The sequence below is a fragment of the Mauremys reevesii genome, linkage group 1, assembly GCF_016161935.1.
Source record: "Mauremys reevesii isolate NIE-2019 linkage group 1, ASM1616193v1, whole genome shotgun sequence".
Classification (NCBI taxonomy): Eukaryota; Metazoa; Chordata; order Testudines; family Geoemydidae; genus Mauremys; species Mauremys reevesii.
The window spans coordinates 27698788-27720423 of record NC_052623.1 but is presented as its reverse complement, the minus strand read 5'-3'; the positions used below and the strand labels follow the sequence as shown (position 1 = coordinate 27720423).

Here is a 21636-nt window from a genome sequence, read left to right as displayed (position 1 = left end):
AGCCAAGACACTGGAATCTCTAGAATAGCCTGGGAACTTGCTTAGTCCCCCTGCAGAGGGTTTTTCTATAGTAGAAGTTGCTTGTTGTTATATACTTTTCTATGGCAATTATCAGAGTGTCTGGGTGCCTTTATCATGAGTTAGGTACCTCTAAAAACACACTAGCACGTGGTTCTCTCTCCGCCACAGGCAGCCACTCCTGAAGGGGACCAGATGCAGAGGGTGGGCGATAAGGCACTAAATTGCACTATCCCCATAGCCTTGCTTTTTGTGCAAGCTGGAGGAAAGAGGAGGGGGATCAAACTGAAGCAGCCACTTAACACGAGAAAGCTTCAGCCACACAATCCCATGGTGACCTTTGCTGGGAGATTTCCTACCATTGAAATAGGTACAGCGCCATCTGGTGGTTGTATAGCTCACGTTCATGCGCCCTTAATTAGCATCATCTTCCATTATGCTCCTTAGACGGGGTGGAGGGGTGAAAGCTGCACTTTCCTTTGTGCTAACATCAGGGCAAGCCACTGGGCTGGCTCACCCGCTCTCTCTAGCTGATGACAACTCTGCCTGGCTGGACTTGGGGAAGGAAGGGCAGGAAAACGTGAGCTGCTGGAAGCATGGGGAAAACAAGGTATTTAGCCTGCCTGGCGTGTGGAGGGTTCTTTACTTAATGGCATGGTGAGAGTGGAGAGGCCAGTGGGTGGCTCCTCGGAGGCAGATCCAGGCTGCCCAGCAGGGGAGGGGTACAGGAGCAGACCCGCTATATCCACTGAAGCCTTTGCACCAGCACAAGCCGTTGCACCTGACTCTAGGCCTGTATTTCCATAATATAGACCCTGCGTCTGTCGCAATCACAAGCTTCTCACCAGCCTGTAACTCCCTCGGCTCTTTTCCACTGTGGCCCTTTGCCTGGCCCGACTCAATACATACACATTTCTGGTGACTCATAGGGGGTGGGGAATGACTCGGTCCACGATACTCTAACCCTGTTTGAGGGGAGGCTGGAGGAAACTTTGAACTGTCCTGGTGAAGCAGCTGGGATGGTGCAGAGCATCTGGCTGAGGCTGTAACACCAGTGGATCTAAGGCTATGTCTACACTTATGGCACAGTCACTGCACGCCCCCATAGCATGGCTATAAATGGCAGCCTAGACACTGAGGCACTTCTTCAGTGAGTAGAGACACGCCAGAACCCTAGGGCACATGCCCTACCCGGCTCTCTACATGCCCAAGGCCATGCCTCCCATGTCTACATTGCTATTTTAGCAGTGTTGTGTCCCACGGCCTCCCCCCTGCCGGAGCCTTTCCCTGCTGTATGCAGCTACACACCGCAGTCTGGACACAGCCTGCCTTTCACTGCTGTGTGTAGCTACGGATACCCGGCCTACATGTCACCACAAGTGTAGCCAAGGCCTAGCTGATCTGAGCTTTTCATGACCCTCTCCCTTCCCCCCGCATACATCTCCCCATCCCCCCACCCCCGCCACCCAACTTCCTCCTGCTGACTCTAGAGTGGTAGTTTTCTCCCCAGCTCTGGGCTAATAGACAGGCTGGGCACTGAGCCAGGAGTCAGTGTTAGGGAAGTGAAGGAGAAGAGAAAGCAGGGAGCTGAAAGGGAATTGGAAGAGAGAAGGCAGGTCCAGGGGTTAGGACAGTAGCCTGGAACTCAGGAGACCCGGCTTCAATTTCCAGCTGTGCTACAGACTTCCTGGGTGACGTTGGTCAAGTCACTTAGGGTATGTCTACACTGCAGCTGGAGGTGCAATTGCTACCCAAGTAGGCCTGCCCGGTTTAGCTTCCATCTAGCTACCATGGCTAAAAATAGCAGTGAAGACGCAATAGCACAGGCTAGAACCATGAGTATGTATCCAGTGTTGCAGGAGGGCATGTCCTGCCCATGCCACGACATCTTCACTACTATTTTTAGCTATAATAAACTAGACTAGCTAGATTAAAGCTAGTGTGGCTACACCCACGGAAGCTGTAATCCAATCTCAGATTGCAGTATAGACACACCCTAAGTCTCTCTTCACATCTGTTCCCATCTGTAAACCAGATGATAGCACTGCCCTGCCTCACAGAGGGACTATGAGGATAAATACATTAAAGGTTGTGAGGTGCTCAGATACTACTACGGTGATGGGGGGGGGGCATAGTACCCGAGAGATGTTTTCCTGCAAGTTCTCAAACAACTAGCAGCTGGATTTAGTGAATGGCACCTTCTGCCTTTGCTCCTCTTGCTCACTGGTGTCTCTGTTCTCTTTTCAGGTACTGCCTCTGTTGCAGTAGCTGGCATCTTCGCAGCCTTAAGAATCACGAAGAACAAGCTCGCCGACCATAAGTTTGTTTTCCAAGGAGCTGGAGAGGTAGGCTTCCCCTGGGTTCAGCCCTAAATACAGTATTTGTCCTTTCATTTTAAGGGGGTAAAAATTGAAGCATAAGGCCCAGAGCCACAAACCCCAGTGCCTAAGTCCCAGTTTTGGGTTCCATTGTGATCCACAAAAGTCCCACTCAGCTGCCGCCAAACCCTGTAGGCCTCTGGGTGTGCGCACTGCCACACCACTCCAGGTCCCTGGAGGCCTATCTCCAAGAGCGATCCACAAAGCAGGGGAAGACAGGCAGAAGAATGCCTGTCTCACCCATGGGCCCAATCTGATAAGCGTGCTCAGAGGCACCTATTGGATCAGGTCCGATTCAAAATCAAGGAGGTGCCACCACCTTATAATTTCTAGCCCAGTGGTTCGAGCCCTCACCTGGGGTTTGAGAGACCTAAAATTCTATCTTCCCCTGAGGCAGAGGTGGGGAAGGATCTGAACAGGCACCTCCACCCTCTCAGGGAAGTGCGCTAACCACTAAGCTCTGGGATACTCTGAAGTGGGGCTCCCTCAGTCTGTCCTGTGGAAGCTGTGGATATATAGAGTCACGGGGCCAGAGAAAGGATGAGAACAATTCCGTAGTCCAGTGGTTAGGGCACCCACATGAGAGATCCTGGGTCAGTCCACCTGCTCCAATCACTGTTTAATTACGTATACAAAATAGAACAGCTTCAACAGGAGAGAGTGAGGCAGCCCACCTCAGAATGTCCCAGCAGGTGGGCACCACCTCCTCTCCTCGCCAACAGTTCTGTGTGGTGTGAAGCAGTCACCTAATTCATTCTCACAAGAAACATCTCAGGTGCCCATCTCCATGAGAGAGCAGGGCTTAGGACACACCCCGCTTGTCAGCTTCTCCCATTGGCTAATTTAGGCAGCCCCTCGCCTAGCATGCTGGCTTTTGTGGATCACATTCTAAGGCACCCATCTCTCCCCATGCATTATATAGGGAGCCTGGGTGCCTCACTTGGCTCTGCACATCAGTATTGTTCCAGTGATTTTTTTTCATGCAGTGCTCCACTGAAGTCTTTTTGTGGATCCGGGCCTAAGCCTTCAGCCAGGCTGGAATTCAGTAAGGAGAAGCAAAGGGACAACCTATTCTTAGTGTACCTTTCTGACCAGGAATGGTCTTCATTGCTTGTTAGCCCTTCAGAGCCAGAACATCTGAGAGGAAGCTGGAGCTGGAGCCTGTTCCTCCTTGTGCATCACCAATACAATGGTTTACTTAAGTTACAGTCAACTCCGTGCAAAGCCACGGAATGCGATGAGGCTGCACAGGTGTCAGTGGGGTTTTAATTTGGCCTGCAGAACCTTTATTACTGATGATGCATGAACTGAAAGGAGCCCAGCTTGACAATCAGGGCCTGCCTGCCAAGCTGGCTGTTAGGGAAAACAAAAATCTTCTTCCTTGTAATCTGAGCCCATCACTGAGGAACAACGAACACAGAACTCCCCCGTGCCACTTTTACAATCATTTGTCAGAGTTGAGCCACACTTTCCCTTTGAGGCAGAAGCCATCTCTACCTCTGTGTGTGTACAGTGCCTACCACAACAGGGAGAGGAAGGGTAGCTAGTGGTTAAGGCTCTGGAGTGCGGCCTGTGAGATCTGCCTTCAATTCCTGTCACCAACTGCCTGTGTGATTTTGCCTCTCTGTAAAATGGAGATTACAATCTAACAGTCACGACAGATGGGTGTGTTCAGTATCTTTCCACCCAGATCTCAGATGGGGCCTCTCGGTGAAACCATAATGCCAAGAACTATAGACAGTAAGTCAGGGTTGTTTTGTTTTTTTATCATGAGACTGGGGGAAGAAAGAGGGGACTGTTCCCCTCAACATTTCAAATTTACCACTGTTGCCTAGAGTTCCTCTCTGCTGGCTTCATCCTGGAGCCACACCAGTCTGGCTTCCACCCTCGTCTCTCCACTGAAACTGCTAGTACGAAGGTCTCAGACAACCTCTTCCTGGTCAGATCCTAGGGCGATGCTCCACCTTCAACCTCCTTGACCAGTCTGCTGCATTAGAAGCCATCAATCACTCCCTCCTGTTTGACATGTTTCAGCTAGATGATGACTTGTATTACTGTGTGCGTTGGAGACTCGGTCACGGCCCAGGGCCCCGGTGTGCTAGGTGCTGTACAGAACAAAAAGAGGATTCCTGCCGCACAGAGTTTACAATCCATGTGCTTTTTGGGAGGAGTGTGGGTGGACCTGTCATTTTTTTAAACTTCTCCAAAATGAGGCACGTTCCTCTGAGGAAATGATCAGAATTTGCTTTCTGCTTATTGGTTTCAGGCTGCCATGGGCATAGCCCAGCTCATCGTTATGGCCATGGAAAAGGAAGGAATTTTGAGGGAAGACGCCATCAAAAAAATCTGGATGGTGGACTCCAAGGGACTAATTGTCAAGGTAAATCTGCCTCTGTTGCACTGCTGTGCTGTGGTGCATGATAGATGCAGTGTAACAGGCACAGGGTACAATGGGGCCTGACTCATTAACCCAGAGCAAGCAGATCCAATGGGCCACAGGCAGCCCTGAAGTAAGTGGTTGCAATTCTGTTGAAGTCAATGGAGCTGCACTTGGTTATACACAGCGGGGTAGACTTTGCTTTCCTGTTTTGATGCCCTTTCTGGTAGCGTTTGGACATAGCTCCAGCTGCAGAGTCAGGGACCATTCTGCTCTTCAGGCCCAATGGGACTTCGTAAATCTCCTCCCCAGGAGACAGAGCTTTCTTGAGATTTGGTCCAAGACACTGGAATGAACTTCTGCCTGAACTAAGGGCCATCAGAAACCTCACCACCTTCCACGCAAAGTGCAAGGTGCACATCAAAAAAGAAACTTACCAATGCAAACCACTCCACTGCACACAATCCTGCCCCCCGCGAGAGGATGGGAGAACAAACCACACGTAACAGATGTTAGTTACATAATGCACAACTGGAAGGTGCGCAGATACTACAGGGATAAGTGCGGTATAGCAGAATATAGAATAGGGTGAGGCATTGAAATCTTGCAAACAAGATTTCGCAAATAATCGATCCAGACTTTTCTCACCTGCTGGAGGCTGATTTGTTCCTTTTTCCCTGCAGGGGAGGAGTCACCTGAACCACGAGAAAGAAATGTTTGCCCAGGACCACCCCCAGCTGAGAACTCTTGAGGAGGTAGTGCAAAGAGTGAAGCCGACAGCTATTATAGGTAGAGTCATGGAAACGGGAGCTCTGTCTCACTTGTCCAGTTCTTGGGGGGTTTCTTTCTTTGTTCCAGGGGCTCCTCTGTTGTTCAGTCCAACTCCCGTGTCCTCCCTGCCTGCATTTTTTTCCTTTACTTCCCAACACGCCCCATCTCTTGAGGCTATGAAGCACAAGCTCCCTCCCTCCTTCTGTTGAATAGGGATCCCTTGGGAGCCAATTGGTGCTGCCCTTAATTGGCCCCAGGGAGCACTCTTGAGTTAAGCAGAGTTCTGCTGCTCCTGGAGGCTATGTGTATATCCCTGGGGCCCTACCAAATTCCTGTTCCATTTTGGTCAATTTCACACTCATGGGATTTTAAAAATTGTAAATTTCAAGGTTTCGGCTATTTAAATCTGAAATGTCATGGTGCTGTAATTGTAGGGGTCCTGACCCAAAAAGGAGCTGTGGGGGGATTGCAAAGCTTATTGTAGAGGGGGTTGCGGTATTGCCATACTTACTTCTGTGCTGCTGCTGGCGGTGGCGTTGCCTTCAGAGCTGGGCAGCTGGAGAGCGGTGGCTGCTGGCTGGTAGCCCAGCTCTGAAGGCAGAGCCGTTGCCAGCAGCAGCGCAGTAGTAAGGATGGCATGGTATGGTATTGCCACCCTTGCTTCTGCACTGCTGCCTTCAGAGCTGGGCCCTCAATCAGCAGCTGCCCCTCTCCGGCTGCCCTGCTCTGAAGACAGCAGTGCAGAAGTAAGGACGGCAATACCGCAACCCTCCCTGCAACTGCCTTTTGGATCAGAACCCCCACATTTGAGAAACGCTGGTCTCCCCCATCAAATCTGTATAGTATAGGGTAAAAAGCACACAAAAGACCAGATTTCACAGAGGAACACCAGATTTCATGACCGCAAATTTGGTAGGGCCCAATATATCCCCAATTGACCAGCAGAGCAAGAGTCTGGTGCCAGGTCTCCTGAAGGATAGTGCTGAGCATAGCCAAAAAGCCAACCCAGACAAACACTTGGTTTGGGCTGTTTGCTGATCCTCTGCTCGGTGGAGGGCTTTATCCTGAAGGTGGTTTTGTCACTGTAAATCTGACTTGCACGGGGTCTCTGGAAAGGGGTGGCCTTCTCCCTCAGAGTCATACAGTTCAATTTACTGAGCACCAACAAGAGCTGAGGTTTGAGGAAACATAGGCCCAATCCATTGGAAGTCATAGAGTGAATCAGGAATTAACTGTTCACCTCTTAGGTGTAGCTGCCATCACAGGAGCTTTCACGGAGAAGATTTTGAAGGACATGGCATCTTTCAATGACAGGCCCATCATATTCGCCCTAAGTAACCCCACGAGTAAAGCAGAGTGCACAGCCGAGCAGTGCTATCACCTAACAGAGGTAAACGTGCAACTGTCTCTCCCAGCACAGCAGCTGAGTGGACCAGCCAAAGAGACTTAACACACAGAGCAACCTCTCTATGTGCTACAGTGATCAGAGGGCTCTTTGGTGGGTCATGAATGTAACCTCCTGGCAGAGCCCCACTGATGTACAGCTCATGTCTAGTAAAATGGCAGCCTGCAGGGCTCTTGCAGTTGATCAGCCCCACGGGGGCAACTTTCGTTCATAAACTCTCAGGCCTAGTCTGCACTCCAGAATTAGGTCGCCCCTAGCTACCCCGTTCAGAGAGCTGTGAAACATTTTGCACACTGTAGATGTAGAAAACATCTACACTGGCACAGCAGAGACATACCCTTAGTGTTAATGGTGGTGATTTGTTGAGTGGGGGCGTTCCTGATGCAGAGACCCTCCTTCCTTCCAGGGCCCAGCTACACAACCTTGCTGGGGTTGTAGCTTTTTATTAGGTGGAGAGGAGGGAGGCCCTGATCCCACCCCAAACTCCCTTCTCAGGCTGGTCCATCAGAGTTGTGTTCCTCAGTGAGCTCCTCAAATGCATGAGGGCCCTAGCTCAGGTATTCATGGGAGGCAACACTGGGATTTGGATCAGGCAAGGGGAAAGAGAGTGGGTAAGGCACTGGACTGGAACTCAGGAGATCTGGATTCAAGTCTAGGGTCTACCTCAGCCTTTCTGGGGGGCCTTGGGTAAGTCATTTAGGCCCAGAGCCTCAAAAATATTTAGACTCATAACTTCCATTGATTTCAGTGGAGGTTAAGCCTAAATACCTTTGAGGATCTGGGCCTAAATATCTTTGCACGTCTCCTTCCCCTCTGTAAAATGAGAATATTTTCCTGCATCACAGGACACTGTGTTGATAGGAGCCATGTATGTATCTAGATAAATAGGTTAGAATGAGACATCTGGTACCAGGCCAAATGGAAACTAAATGCCACATGGCTCTTTCCCCTGGGCAAACAAACTCTATGTCAGTTTAAATAGCAGTCAGATCCTAATGGTGGTGGAGCTGTTGCTGAATGATCAATGAATTTGCTATCACAGTCACTGTACTCCCAGAGCTAGGTTCTGGGATCCCCTCAATTGTAGACATTGCATCTCCAATATCTGTGTGTGTCTGTCTCTCTCAACAGGGCCGAGGCATATTTGCAAGTGGGAGTCCGTTCCCTAACGTAACCCTGGCCAGTGGACAGACCTTCTTCCCCGGCCAAGGAAATAATGCCTACGTGTTCCCTGGAGTGGCGCTGGGAGTTATTGCCTGCGGGGTCCGGCATATCTCTGACGATATCTTCCTCACCACGGCAGAGGTTTCAGATCTATATTTAATTGGTGCTTTTAAAAAATAAAAAAGCAGCTTCAATGAGGCTTGTTGACCCCCCAGGAGTCTAGTTAAGTCTTTGGCTAGGAACAGGCCCAGGGCAATGTGTATCATGTGAACTTCAACTCCTCAGCAAAAGGCTGCAGACTTTCCCAACACAGCAGGATGCTAGAGCTTCCATTGTGCCAACAGAAGTCCTCTGCATGAGCCAGTATTTGGTTCCCTCTATGGAGGGAGCTGCGGGAGGAGAGGGGGCGGGCTAGGGGACATGTCCCCTGGAGTCCTGGGTATTTTTTCTTACAGGCAAAAATAACAAATCCAAAATAAAACAAAAATCCCCTAAAGCCTTTGATCATATTTGAAACAGCTGAATTTATTCCATAGCCTTTCCCCTGCTGCAGGAGGTGCCTCGCTCCCGTCAGTGGAGGGAAAAGCAAGCAGCCAGGGTTCCCCGCCACGCCAGCACCTCTCACAAAGACATTTTTGCTACTTTGCATTTTCCTCAGCCTTTGTTGTAGGCTGTATTTTTAGAAAAACGTCTGTTCTCAGATGATAACATATAGCCAATGTGGCATGTTTGGGAGGCATGGCCAACTTTTTCTCAGAAATGGACTCACTTCTTTCAAAAATGGTAGCTAGTTGTACACAGGTTTTTTGCTGTAAGGGCTGCATTGTCAAGCAGGGAGAGGGATAGCACAGTGGTTTGACTGTTCCCCTGCTAAACCCAGCGTTGTGAATTCAATCCTTGAGGGGGCCATTTAGGGAAGTGGGGTAAAAATCTGTCTGGGGATTGGTCTTGCTTTGAACAGGGGGTTAGACTAGATGACTTTCTGAGGTCCCTTCCAACCTTGCTATTCTATGAAGCTCAGAATGAAATGTATGCAATTGTGGGTGATTTTGCTTTTGATTACAAGGACTTCTCCCGGCTCTCGTAGCAACTGAAGTCTCAGCTACGCACTGCCTTGTTAAAGCCTTAAGAGGGCGCATGCTGTACTTGATGGAGAACATCATCTATAACCTACCTTCTCTTCATTCTAGTCTATTGCTGAAGAGGTCACGGAGGAGCATCTTGCTGAAGGGAGACTCTATCCTCCCCTGAGTACCATCAGAGAGGTGTCCTTCAAAATTGCTGTTAAAGTAAGAATTCAAGTATTCTTGTGAAGTTTTTGTTTATATATAACCTCTCGTAACGTTGGCAAGGATTTTTCTCTTGTCCTCATCTTTCATGAGATTATGACTACCAGTATAACTGCACTGGCTATATTAGACCCAGAAACATGGGCAGTGGGTGACGCTTCCCCTTGGGGAGGCTAGCCCCCTGCCCCGCCTCTTCTGGCCAAAGCCCCGCCTCTTCCAGCCGCGGCCACACCTTCGCTCGCTGCTCTCAGCGCCCCCCCCCCCTTCTGCCCCAGGACTTTCCACGGGATAGAGTAGATCAGGGGTAGGCAACCTATGGCACAGATGCCAAAGGCGGCATGCGAGCTGATTTTCAGCAGCACTCACACTGCCCGGGTCCTGGCCACCTGTCCGGGGGCTCTGCATTTTAATTTAGTTTTAAATGAAGCTTCTTAAACATTTTAAAAACCTTATTTACTTTACATACAACAATAGTTTAGTTCTGTATTATAGACTCATAGAAAGAGACCTTCTAAAAACATTAAAATTATTACTGGCACGCAAAACCTTAAATTAGAGTGAATAAATGAAGACTCGGCACAGCACTTCTGAATGGTTGCCGATCCCTGGAGTAGATCATTCAGGTTTATCAGAGCTGATTCAGTGCCATGGGCCAATCACAATTCCAGGTAGCCCCACACTGTGTAACTCCCAGTTGGCTCCCAATGTGTCTGACATTAATTCCAAATTAGCCTCCGTCACACATCGGTGAAGCCTCCTTGTCCATTTCAAATTACTGACATTGTAAATACTGAATCAGGATGTTGAGGTGAAGAGTCTTAGTAATGGTAAGAAAATGAATCCCGTGTGGTTTAAAGCTCCATGCTCTGTTTCTTGTCCTAAGTTGTGTGGCTTTCTTGTGTGATGTGAGCAAAGCAATAGTACTCACAAACTCCTGAGTTTCATCCCAGATTTTCTAGCGGTTCTTTCTGTATTTGGGGAAATGGTTGAGACCCAAATGTTAAAAGTGGCCCATCTTCAGGTGCAGGGGCAGCTCTAGGCATTTTGCCGCCCCAAGCAGGGCAGGCAGGCCTGCCTGCCGCCCTTGCGGCACCGGCAGAGCACCCCCTGCGGCTTGCTGCCCCAAGCACGCGCTTGGCGTGCTGGGGCCTGGAGCCGCCCCTGTTCAGGTGCACGTAGCTACATTTTCAGAGTTGTAGATCATCTCTAACTGCACTTAGTCAGTGGGAGCTTAGAGTGATCAACACCTTGGCAAATCAGGGCCAACGTTTGCAGACTTTGGGGGCCTGATCTAGTGATGCCTGAAGTAAGTTGGAATCTTTCCATTGATTTCAGTGAGCTTATGGTCAGACTTCGGGCATCTAAACTTGGGCACCTAAATAAGTGGCCTGATTTGCAGAGGTGCTGAGCACCCAGGGCATGTTCCATCATCCTTAATAGGAGCTGCAAGTGTTCCATGAAGAGTCAAAGCCAGTGATTAAATATGGATTTAGGGGTACATGTAGACACCCATGGTTGAATAACTTGGCCTTAGTGTCTATAGTATACCCAACTTAGAGACCACTTCTGAAAATTTACCTCATGCCTCAGTTTCACCTTTTCTGACTATGGAGATGTTAATACTTAGCTGCCCCCAGAGGTGTCTTGAGAATCTGGCAGTCTGTAAAGTGCTATATACACCTGATAAGTAATAGATTTTTGAAAATGAAGCAGGAAATACCACTCACTTTCCATGCAAAACATACAGCAGCACATCTTGCTTCACAGACTAGTGGTGCAGCCTCTAGCACAGAAGTCTTGGCTGATCTTGAACAGTTAGTCCTCTCTTCTGCATTTTAGTGCAACTCAGATAATGAAATCTCCCTCCTCCTGGGTAGGTATTCCAGGGTGCAACTCGCCACCATCCAGTGCACTGTCTTTTGGGAAGTTTTGGCAATGCATGAGGGGAAAGAAATGAGTCATACAGGGGTGACTGGGAGCAAGGGGACAACGTCCCAACATGCATCTTTCTCCCTCCTGTAATGTCATCCTTATCCCATAATTTCTGCGCCTTTTTTTAAAAACAAAAACCCACGAACCTACGTGGCCCTCCTTGCTCTCCACCATCTCTGACAGAAGCATGGAACCCGCACAGTTCTGCACTATTGTCGTGAGTGTTCCAAGCACCAGACACACAATTCACCGGTATTTGCAGAACCTCAGAAAGAACCAGATCAGCAGGGAACACAATGATTTCATGGAGGGCAGATTTCATGGGATATAGTGAAAACCAATGCAAGGTTGTTGGTGGCATTCACAGAGCAGCTGCAGACAGTGAAGCGCCACTTCTGGGCCCAACAAACAAGCACTAACAGGTGGGATCACATCATAAGGTAGGTTTGGAATGACGAGCAGTCGCTGCAGAACTTTTCGATGTGCAAGGAGGGCCACATTCCTGGCTCTATGTGCCGAGCTTGCCACAGCCTTCCATCGCAGGGACATCAGAATGAGAGCTGCATTGAAGTGAAAAAAACAGTGGCAACTGCCCTGTGAAAACTTCCAATGTCCAATTGCCACCGATTAACAGGAAATCATTTTGGAGTTGGAAAATCCACGATGGGTGCCACTGTCATGCATTTATGTCCATTTTGGCGACACACATATAGCAACCTTGGCTCTCATAGGTCAGTGTATGTGAAGCTGTGGTTGGCCTTACTGTCCCCCGGTGTGGAGTAGCAGCGGTAGGGATACAGCTCCTGATGCCACGTGGAATGTTGAAGGGGTTGTGTGTAGGGAGGTGCTCTAGTGGAGTTCTCCATAGATGGCAAAGGGAGTGGCTGTTGAATCTGTAGGTCCACAAGAGGCTGCAGCATCTGAGTTTGCTGCCAGAGAAGTCCCATTATGTCCTGGTGCATCTCCCGCTCCTTTCCCTGCTGGGATTCTTGGACCTATCTCCTGTCCATTCTTTCCATGTCCATACAGCCTGCAGTATTCACCCTTCAGGCCCTCTGTTCACGGTCTGATGCAGCACTGGCTTGCCGGATCTTGCTGAACATGTCACCCTAAGTCCTCTTCTTTCTCGTCCATATCTGGCTCAGGCATCCTGTGGGTATGGAGGGGAAACACCTCAAGCTACCCCTAACACACACACACACACACACACACACACACACACACACACACACACACACACACACACACACACACACACACACACACACACACACACACACGTTGTTAGAATTGTCACAACAGAAAGCAAAAATTAAGTTCAGAACTCCCTTCCCTTGTTCCCCTAAATTTTTACAAAGACATGCTTGTTGTCGTTTCTGCTTTGTAGTGCTTATGCACGGCACCATTCACAGCACCAGCCATGTGAGCATGCCCCCCCCAGGGGCGAGAGAAATAAGAAGGGAATTGCTTGAAGGAATGAGTATAAGGCAGTGCCACTGAATACTGGCACCAATTTCCACAGGCGGTGGTGATCTTAGCTGATATCTCACTCCTGAGGGTAACAAACGCATGGACAGCCCAGCTGCTGTTGGTGTCCTGAAGTTGCCTGGGCCTGTATGCCGCTAGCCTGTTGACTGCAATGGTGCTTCCTGAAGTCATCACCAACTGGCGTGGGAAAATGTTCTGCTGGGGAGGAAGACCTAAGGCTGCCATCCCTAGAAACCTTCGGGAGAGGATTGCAGGGTACCAACATGAATGTTTCATTGAGATCTCTCAGGCGGATTCAAGGGGCATCCCTGTGTACATGAACAAACCTCTCCACAAACCCCCACTCCCCCGCCTAACTTACAGTGGAATGAAGAGCAGCTAACAACTCTACCTGTCCTTGTTGTGCCACTACCTCTTCTAGGACGAGTAAACTAATGAAAAGTCAATAGCTGTGGCCTGTTACATTGGGGGACATCATGGTACTGGGAAATACATTTACACTCTTACCCAAGGTTCCTTCCCCTGCACTGGGCTCACTGATGGTCAACTGCTGGCACTGACTTGACTGTGGTGGAGTCTCAAACAGGTCCTGGCTCGCAACATAGCTGGAATCCCGGTTGCATGTCCCCTAGTCTCCTTCACTCCTCCTCCTGGCTGTGCATGCCATGAGTCTGTGTCTTAGGCACCTCAGAGGTATCCATGGGCTGCTGGTTGGGTTTTCAACAAATACGGCATGTAGCTCTTTGGAAAAGCAGCATGTCTGCGGCTTGGCGTTGGATCGATTGTTGGCCTCCCTGGCCTTCTGATAGGCCTGCCACATTTCCGTTGCTTTCTCGCGGCTCTGCTGCTGATCCCTGTCACACCCCTTCTCTTGAGTCCTCTGTGTAAGCTGCTCGTAGCTGTCCACATTTCTACGGCTTGTCCGTAGCTATGCCTGCACAGGCTCTTCTCCCCACAGGCTCAGGAGAGCCAAGATCTCCCATCTACTTCAGGCCAGAGCGAGTCTGGAGCATGTAGCCCGCCTGGTCACCCAGGCAGTTTCACACAACAGTGGAGAGCTGCTAGGTGTGCTTGCTAAACCGGACAATCAGAAAATGGCATTTCAAAAATTTGCAGGGTTTTATGGTGGCGGGGGCGGGGGAGGGAGGGGCCTTCCAGTCTCTGTGACCTCTGGACAGTGGAGTTCACAACTGTAACCACAGCACTCAGTGTCAGGCATTGTGGGATGACTGCTGGAGGACTGCTAGAGCCGATATAGATAATGCGGTGTCTATACTTGCACTGTGTCAACCTCAGTACATCAACCCTGGCTCAACACCACTCGGGGAGATGGGGTTACCGTGTCTCCGTAAGGGGGCCCCATCGGTGTGAGACAAATTAAAGTATAGATACAGGCACAACTAGGTCAACGCAGGGTGGCTTACGTCAACCGAACTTCATAGTGTAGACCAGGTCTTGGGGAGAAATAGCATTAGGGATTGAGCTATTCATTATTGTTTTGTTTTTTTTTTTCTTTGCAGGTTGTTGACTATGCCTACAAACATAATCTGGCTTCCTGGTACCCAGAACCAGAAGACAAGGAAGCCTTTGTCAAAGCCCTCATGTATAGCACTGACTATGAGTCATTTGCTATCGATAACTACAGGTGGCCACAAGCAGCCATGCACATTCAAGATGTATAATTTTTTTAAAACTCTGATCCTTAATATTCCCTGGTTGTTACCATCATTGCCAATCTTCAGGCTTGCAAAATTGTATTGTATCTGGAAACAAGCACTTTCTTACTTGCAGCTGCCTTTTTACTTTGTAAGTACCTGACTGGGAAAAGGCCAGAGCCAACGTGTGCGGTGACAGAGACATATATGTCTAAAGGCTTACCCCAAGAAGTCCTGCACTGCAGTTTCCACCTTCCTGCAAAGCACTCCTGTGACCTTGCATAAACAGTATTCTCATCTAAACAAATTGTCTCACTTCTGTATCAAAAGAATGAATTGTAAGGTAGCAAATCACACAGGAAACATAGCTCCCAAGGAACTGGCTTGGGTCCTCTCCTCTACAAAGCGATGGTGGTAGAGGCCAAAACTGTCATTGACGTTTCATTTCTTTGATACACAGAGCGCAGCAGTGATTTTTTTAGTAATCAAAAAGAATTGCAATCAAAGGCACTGCGGCATCACTACTGTTTTGGCGCTCTAGTCTCCTTTCAGTGACACTAGCGGAAATCAGAAGTCACTGCACTGGAGCCAATGGAGTTTGCTGTAAATTTAGGAAGACCTTTCAAAAATCTTCCACGTTGAGTGTCTAATATCCTGGGACCAACATGGCTACAACAACACTGCATATGTCCTTTAACAATCAGTTTAAATGTATTAGTGAGGCGTATCCTTTCCCTATTGATTCCTCTAAAAGGGAATAATATCAGCCCAACCTGAAGATGTTTTTTAAGAGATGATAATTTGAAGTTCCAAGTATGTCCTTTGCAGTGTTGTTGTAGCCATGTTGATCCAAGGATATTGGCACGCCAAGGTGCGTAAGATAATATCTTGTATTGGACCAACTTCTGTGGTGAAAGAGACAAACTTTTGAGCTACATAGAGCTCTTCTTCAGGCCTGGAAACTGTACTCAGAGTGTCACAGCTAAATACAAGATGGGGCATATGGTTGGTTTCATGGTGCATTTGTCCAGAAATTCTTCCTCATTTTTTGTCCTATGACTGAGAGGTGTTAATGGGGCCACTTCACCTTGAATGGTCTCTCAAAATATGTGTTAACTATTTACATTAAACAATCTGTTCCACCATGTGTTTAGCTGTGACACTCTGCTGTCCCACACCTGAAGAACGGTTTTATGTAGCTCAAAAGCTTGTCTCTTTCACCAACAGACATTGGTCCAATAATATATTACTTCACCGACCTTGTGTAAGTTTGTTCTGTTTATTTAAAGCCTTATTCTATTGGTTCATATCATCAAATGTCTGCAACCTATATAACTACAATCAAGATCCTACACTCCAAAGATTTAAGAGTATTTGATTTTCCTAACACATTCTCCTTACCTGGCTCCAATATGGCCAAGAAAGGTCTCAGGGAATAGTAATAGGGTTTTTTTTTACTTAACATAAACCAGCACCCAAAGCATCATAACCAATAAATCAAGTTTATGTTTCTGCTGCTGGGTTAAATACAGGCTTTAACCATACAAGTCTTGCCTCATCAAATCTGACTGCCAATGCAAAGGGATGGACATCTGTTTATTTTCAGACTAGCCCACAAAAAAGGAAAACAGAATCTGATCTATTTTAAAATGTTATTAATTGATGCATAAACAAAAAGTCTTAGCTCATGGTTGGCTGAAAACAGACTCATCACATAATGAAATTCAGCATGACCGTATCAAAAGTCAGCAATGCTGACATGTGCAACGCTGATGAACCAGTTAGATCACATCTGATGCATCCCCATTGATATCACAGCAGTCAAATAGTTTCCTCTGAACTGCTACAACCAGTTCAGCAATGTAAATGTTTGTTTCCTGATTAGCTGAGACCTCTAACTTCTTTTCTCAATTAAATATCAGTTAAAATGAAAACTGCCAACATATCTGACATGTAAAGCCAAAACTGAGAGCTTTCTAGTTGCTTTAAGGTCCCAGTCACGCAAGGCTTTACGTACAGACTTAACTTTACACACTGAGTAGTCCCACTCGCATCAATGAGATCAATTACTCACGGTGGGTACAGTTAAGTGTGTGTGTAAGTCTTTGCAGGATCAGGGCCTAAGCCATTCGGACTGTCTGACTCTACATTGAGTCCGTTGACTTCACGTTTCAGCAAGCAGTGAGATTTACTGTGCTTCTCAGGGTTTAACCTTAGGTTCTCCTCAGTCAGTATTTGGTTCAATAAAAGCTTTACTTTCAGCTCCAGTGACGTAGAAATGGGCATGCACCAGAATCCGAGCTGATCACCCCCAAATTTTGGAGGAAAACATTTAGCGCCCCACCTGGACGGAGGGTGGAGGTTGTATCCGTCTCTAAACAAGAGTCGGTATCTGAACTGAAATCACTAATGATTTTTCTCCCTTACTTCGAGCTATTTGCATACCTTGCATGAGTGCCTACAATCTGTGAGGAACATTCCAAACACCGCAGGTGGCATGCTCCCACCCCACTCTGCTCATGAGCTAACATAAACAAACATTTTGAATTCAGTCAGTGACTAAAGCAGCAGGAGAAGAAAGCACTCCCAAAACAACGCACACTTCCAGCCCAAAACACCTTCTGGAGTTTGTCATTGTCTGTATTCTCCCCTCCAGTCATCAGGTGCTATAATGACAGGTTAATCTCAATATTATTCTGCTTTTCCGTGTACAGGTCCAATGGAACCCTTTCATTGTTACTTTGTCCATAAAACTGTATTAAACTGCCTCAGTAATTCTTAGCATTACTTTATGAAGACCTCAGACAAGCTGAATGTGCTGGCCATTTTATTAGAGAGCATTAAACAGCTCCTGTAAGTGATTGTACATGCAGTGCTTTTGTAATGCAGTGACAGGTTTCTGTACTGTGTATGTTTCATTTGTATAATCAATTAAAGCTCACTTAAAAAGTGCAACACCATCCCTTCTTTTAAAAACCACGTATGCAAATGGTTTCTGAAGAGTATTTTAAATTCATTGCATATGCCATACTAGACGTGTGTCAGTGAGAGCCAGGCATGCAGACTACACCTGAAAATGGAAGCCAATGTGGTGTTGCCTACCCTCTTGGGCACCAATCCAGCAGGTGATGGTTCCCATTAATGTCAATGGGACTGCTCACGTGTTCAGGTTCTTTGCTTAGTCAGGACTGAAGCTGTGCATTAGGGGCATTGTGCTGTTGGAGCACCCATCTTTCAGACAGCAAGCCATGAGCCTCACAACATCTCACTGTAGAGAGAAATAAATTCCAAAACAGAACACGCCAGACACTTCTCCACCTGTGGGGAGCATGAGAGAAACAGGTGACAGGTGGGTAGTCACAGCGGTTAATGCACTACTGCATAGTGCTCAGTGATGAGCACAGGCCAAGAACCTGTCTAGAACAGAACAATTGTGACCATTATGTATCCCATGGCACCTTAAGGCTGTTAGTCCTGCAGCCCTGCCCACCTACATGCCTCACTACAGCTTCAACTGGATAGGATACTCGTCAGTGCTTGTCCCAGCCTGCTATGCAGCACTGCCGTTCGCTGTCCAAGAACCCCTGCAGTCCCAAAGGAGGCCTGCCTTGGGGCTCTCTTATTTACCTCACCAGGCTGTTGACGGCCTTAGCTAACTGATTGCACAGATTACTAAAGTGAGTTAGTTGAGGTAGGGACAGTGTCTTCTCTAAGCATTTCTGCGGCATCTAGTACAATGAGGACTTGTGTAGGACTGCTGGGAACTAGTGCAGTATAACTATTCAACAATAATACAGTTCCCGTGTACAGAAACAATCTCTGTCCCTGCTCATGTTCGGGGACCGTCTGTTCAGACAGTAGAACGGTGTAGCTGTTCTACTGGGGGGAGGGCCTACAGCTGTCAGTAACAGACCAGTTATTGCCCCCTATCAAAGGTGAGTTTTGGGAAGGGGAAGAGGATCTAGAAGTAAGGCCCTCAATGCTATAGCCCTTGCAAAATGCCTGATGAGCTCAACGAGCTTTGCAGGAATACTGCAGGATCAGGCTTTAAATCTCAAGGGCTTTAGCAATAGTGAGAGAGAGCACTGCTGCGCTCTGGAGTGCGAGTCAGGGCAGGCGTCGGACTGTTTGGACAATTTGTATTCTCTTGGGTTCTGTAGCAAATTGGCAGTATGGTTGATCTCTCGCCTAATTAGCACATTTCTCTCCTTGCCTCCATGGCTGTGATCCAGCTCTTGGCTAGTCTCCACTAAAGCATCTCAGCCTTTAAACACGTCCAATTCCAATTCAGCAGTTCCAGCTGGACAAGTGCCTGAAGAGCAGAGGACTCAGTTGCAGCGCTTGCATTCAAAATGAGGCTTAGGAGCTTAGGATTTTCTAAAAAGCCTGCTTGAGCTAGTATTTCAGCGGAGCGCCCACAGGGCTCCTCACACCCAAGTATCACACTGTAGCACATCGAAGGGGTGAAGGAGTTCATCTGGAAATACTTATTCCACTTAGTACCCCCACTATTTGTGGGACAGCAGGCAGGATCTGTAACAGAACTTCCTTTCCGAATGCCTCTTGCTATCAGACTCCACAACAGAGATTAATGTTTACCGGCATCAATGGTCAATGATTAGGTGAATTGAATGGCTTGAAGAGTGACAGCCCTGGTGAGTGAAGTTGTGGACAGCCAAATAGAGGATGCCAAGGACAGTGGCAGTGCAAGCTGCCTTACCTTCAAGGCCTGCCCTCGGACCAGGAAGTCAGATTAGGTCAGTCTCCATGCTGATTCAGTTCTTCATCTTTGCTGAGATTGCTAAGAAGGGTGTTAAATAGTGGTAGCTGTCCCCTAGATACTGGACCAAGAACACCAACTCCTTTCCTACAGGGCACTAAATGGTGATCAGAGGAGTAGCAATTGCTGATCACTCAATGACAACTTGACAGGGTAACGATCTCCTACTCCCCGTGCTGTCTTCTTTCTGCCCCTCCAGATCTTACCATCAGTTCAGCTAACCTACAGATCTGGTACCAAAGCAAGGAAATTACTCCTTTGGAATTTTGTTTAATTCAACATAATTCTCATAAAAACCTAAGTCCGAAAGCAACAATCTTTAGAGCAATTTTCACTGAGCTCTGAGACATAGCTCACCACATTCGGAAGGGGGGGGGAAATCCCCACGAAGAAAACAAAAATAGGGTGAAAACTTGCTTCAAACCATTAACCGGGATCCTGGAACGTATCTAGACTCTGACCACACATGGGATTCCCCGCAGTTGGTCGTGCGCCTCTTACACTGGAAACAGCGTCGATATCTCTCGCACTGATCAAGTAGCATGAGCTTGTCCCCGGCACTAAAGGTAAAGAGAAATGTGTTAAATGTTATTGACTAAGGGAAAACAGAGAAATTCAGCCTCATCCCCACTGCAGTCAATGGGAATTATACCTGCTAATGCCAGAGTCATACCTGACTCTGTGGCTGGGTCACGGATCACACAGAGCCCTCCTATACAATACAGTTGGAGAGTAAAGTTTGCAGCTATCCATATAGAGGCTGAGAAAGGCAGGATCTGGGCCCTTCAACGGAAGTAAGCCAGTGTAGAAAGCATCAATGCAGTACACAGCTGACTGCTGCCAGTCTGGTTGCTTGGGAGGTGGCATGAGAGAAAGGCCAGACTAAGCTGGACTTTGGAGCCCACCTGTTGGTAAATCTAGAGAGCCCTTTAGACGCAATCCACCTCTGGCTTATATTACCAATGTATAGGGTGCTCAAGAGGTGCCCCTCTGTGAGTGAGCAGTGGCTGATCAGCTGTTCTGATACAAGGCTCCCAACGCACAAGGCAGAACAGAGCAGAGCCCACCCACAAGAGGTGGGCGCAGGAGACCTACTAACTCAAAGGCACCTCTAAGGCCATTTATACATCATCTATGGCAAATAACAAAACACCTAATGTACTTAGTTTGTGTTGGTCTTTTTCAAATGAAGATTGCTGGTTCCCGTCAGCGAGTCCTTAAAACAGACCTGGTAAACAAAGGGATCTCTCTATGCACTAGCCACGCAGCAGGAGGTATCACCCTCTCTGTATTGCATTAGAAGGCTAGCAGTGTCCAGCCATGTCAGAGAGCTGACTGGCTGTGTGATGCTAAGTGCTTTATAACTTGGCATTAAGACATTCCACCTGGGCTGTGGTAATGGCGCACTAAACCACAATCTGAAGTGCCTAGATATTCCTGCTATTAGGCTCTTTACACTATTATTCATTTTTCAGAAATCTTTTAAAATCCACCTTGTTTGGCATTTTATGCAGTGAAGAGTCCCACCTCTGGAAAACCAGAGTAGACAGGTGAGAAGATAGGAAGGGAACTTATGTATATCAAAGTGCCTAGGTATCCCACTAGGATTTTAACCTTAAGCAGGCTTGGACAGATGTTACTGAAGGATTAACCTGAAGACAAGAGGTTTAACACAGGTAACATTGAGGGCATAAGCTGACAACATGTATTTTAGGCCTGTGGTTCTCAAGCAGAGGTATGCATACCCCTGGGGGTACATAGAGGTCTTCCACGGGATACATCAACTCATCTAGATATTTGCCTAGTTTTACAATAGACTACATAAAAAGCACTGGCAAAGTCAGTACTAACTAAAATTTCATACAGACAATTCTTGTTATACTGCTCTATATACGATACTCTGAAATGCAAGTACAATATTTATATTCCAATTGATTTATTTTACAATTCTATAATGAGAAAGTCAGCAATTTTTCATTAATGGTATGCCGTGACACTTTTGTATTTTTATGTCAGATTTTGTAGCAAGTAGTTTTTAAGTGAGGTGTAACTTGGGGGGTAAGACAAATCAGACTCCTGAAAGGAGTACAGTAGTCTGGAAAGGTTGAGAACCACTGTTTTAGGCCATAATTTGACCTGCAGAGCCTTGGTGATAATACACAGGATGGAAAAGTCCCAGCTTGATTGTCAGAGCCCTCAGTGAGTTTCCAGGGCTGCCCGTTTGAAATAACATCTTTTTACTTGAGCAAGTGTGATCCAGAAATCAGTGAGAAACAGTGTATATGGAGCCACTTGAATTGCACTTTAAAACTCGATTCTTTTGGCTAGCCTTCCACTAACTGTCATCTCCTGCTTTCTTGCCATCCACCCAAACAGAAG

At 47.5% G+C, this 21636-nt stretch overlaps 2 protein-coding genes across 3 annotated transcripts in view; one reads left to right on the top strand and one right to left on the bottom strand.

Annotated features, from left to right (window-relative positions):
• ME3 (malic enzyme 3) overlaps positions 1-15453 on the top strand; it is a 200650-nt gene extending 185197 nt beyond the window's left edge. Inside the window, exons 8-14 of the mRNA XM_039520379.1 lie at positions 2266-2363; positions 4663-4776; positions 5457-5562; positions 6792-6934; positions 8081-8254; positions 9304-9402; positions 14343-15453. Coding sequence (XP_039376313.1) covers positions 2266-2363; positions 4663-4776; positions 5457-5562; positions 6792-6934; positions 8081-8254; positions 9304-9402; positions 14343-14504 — 896 coding nt within the window. The 3' untranslated portion in view covers positions 14505-15453. The remainder of the gene's footprint in view (positions 1-2265; positions 2364-4662; positions 4777-5456; positions 5563-6791; positions 6935-8080; positions 8255-9303; positions 9403-14342) is intronic.
• A 4058-nt stretch (positions 15454-19511) lies between these two features.
• Positions 19512-21636, bottom strand: part of CCDC81 (coiled-coil domain containing 81) — a 30507-nt gene continuing 28382 nt past the window's right edge. For both annotated transcript variants that reach the window (XM_039544702.1, XM_039544713.1), the window contains one exon: positions 19512-19817. In XM_039544702.1, the coding sequence (XP_039400636.1) occupies positions 19676-19817 (142 nt within the window). In that variant the 3' untranslated portion in view covers positions 19512-19675. The remainder of the gene's footprint in view (positions 19818-21636) is intronic.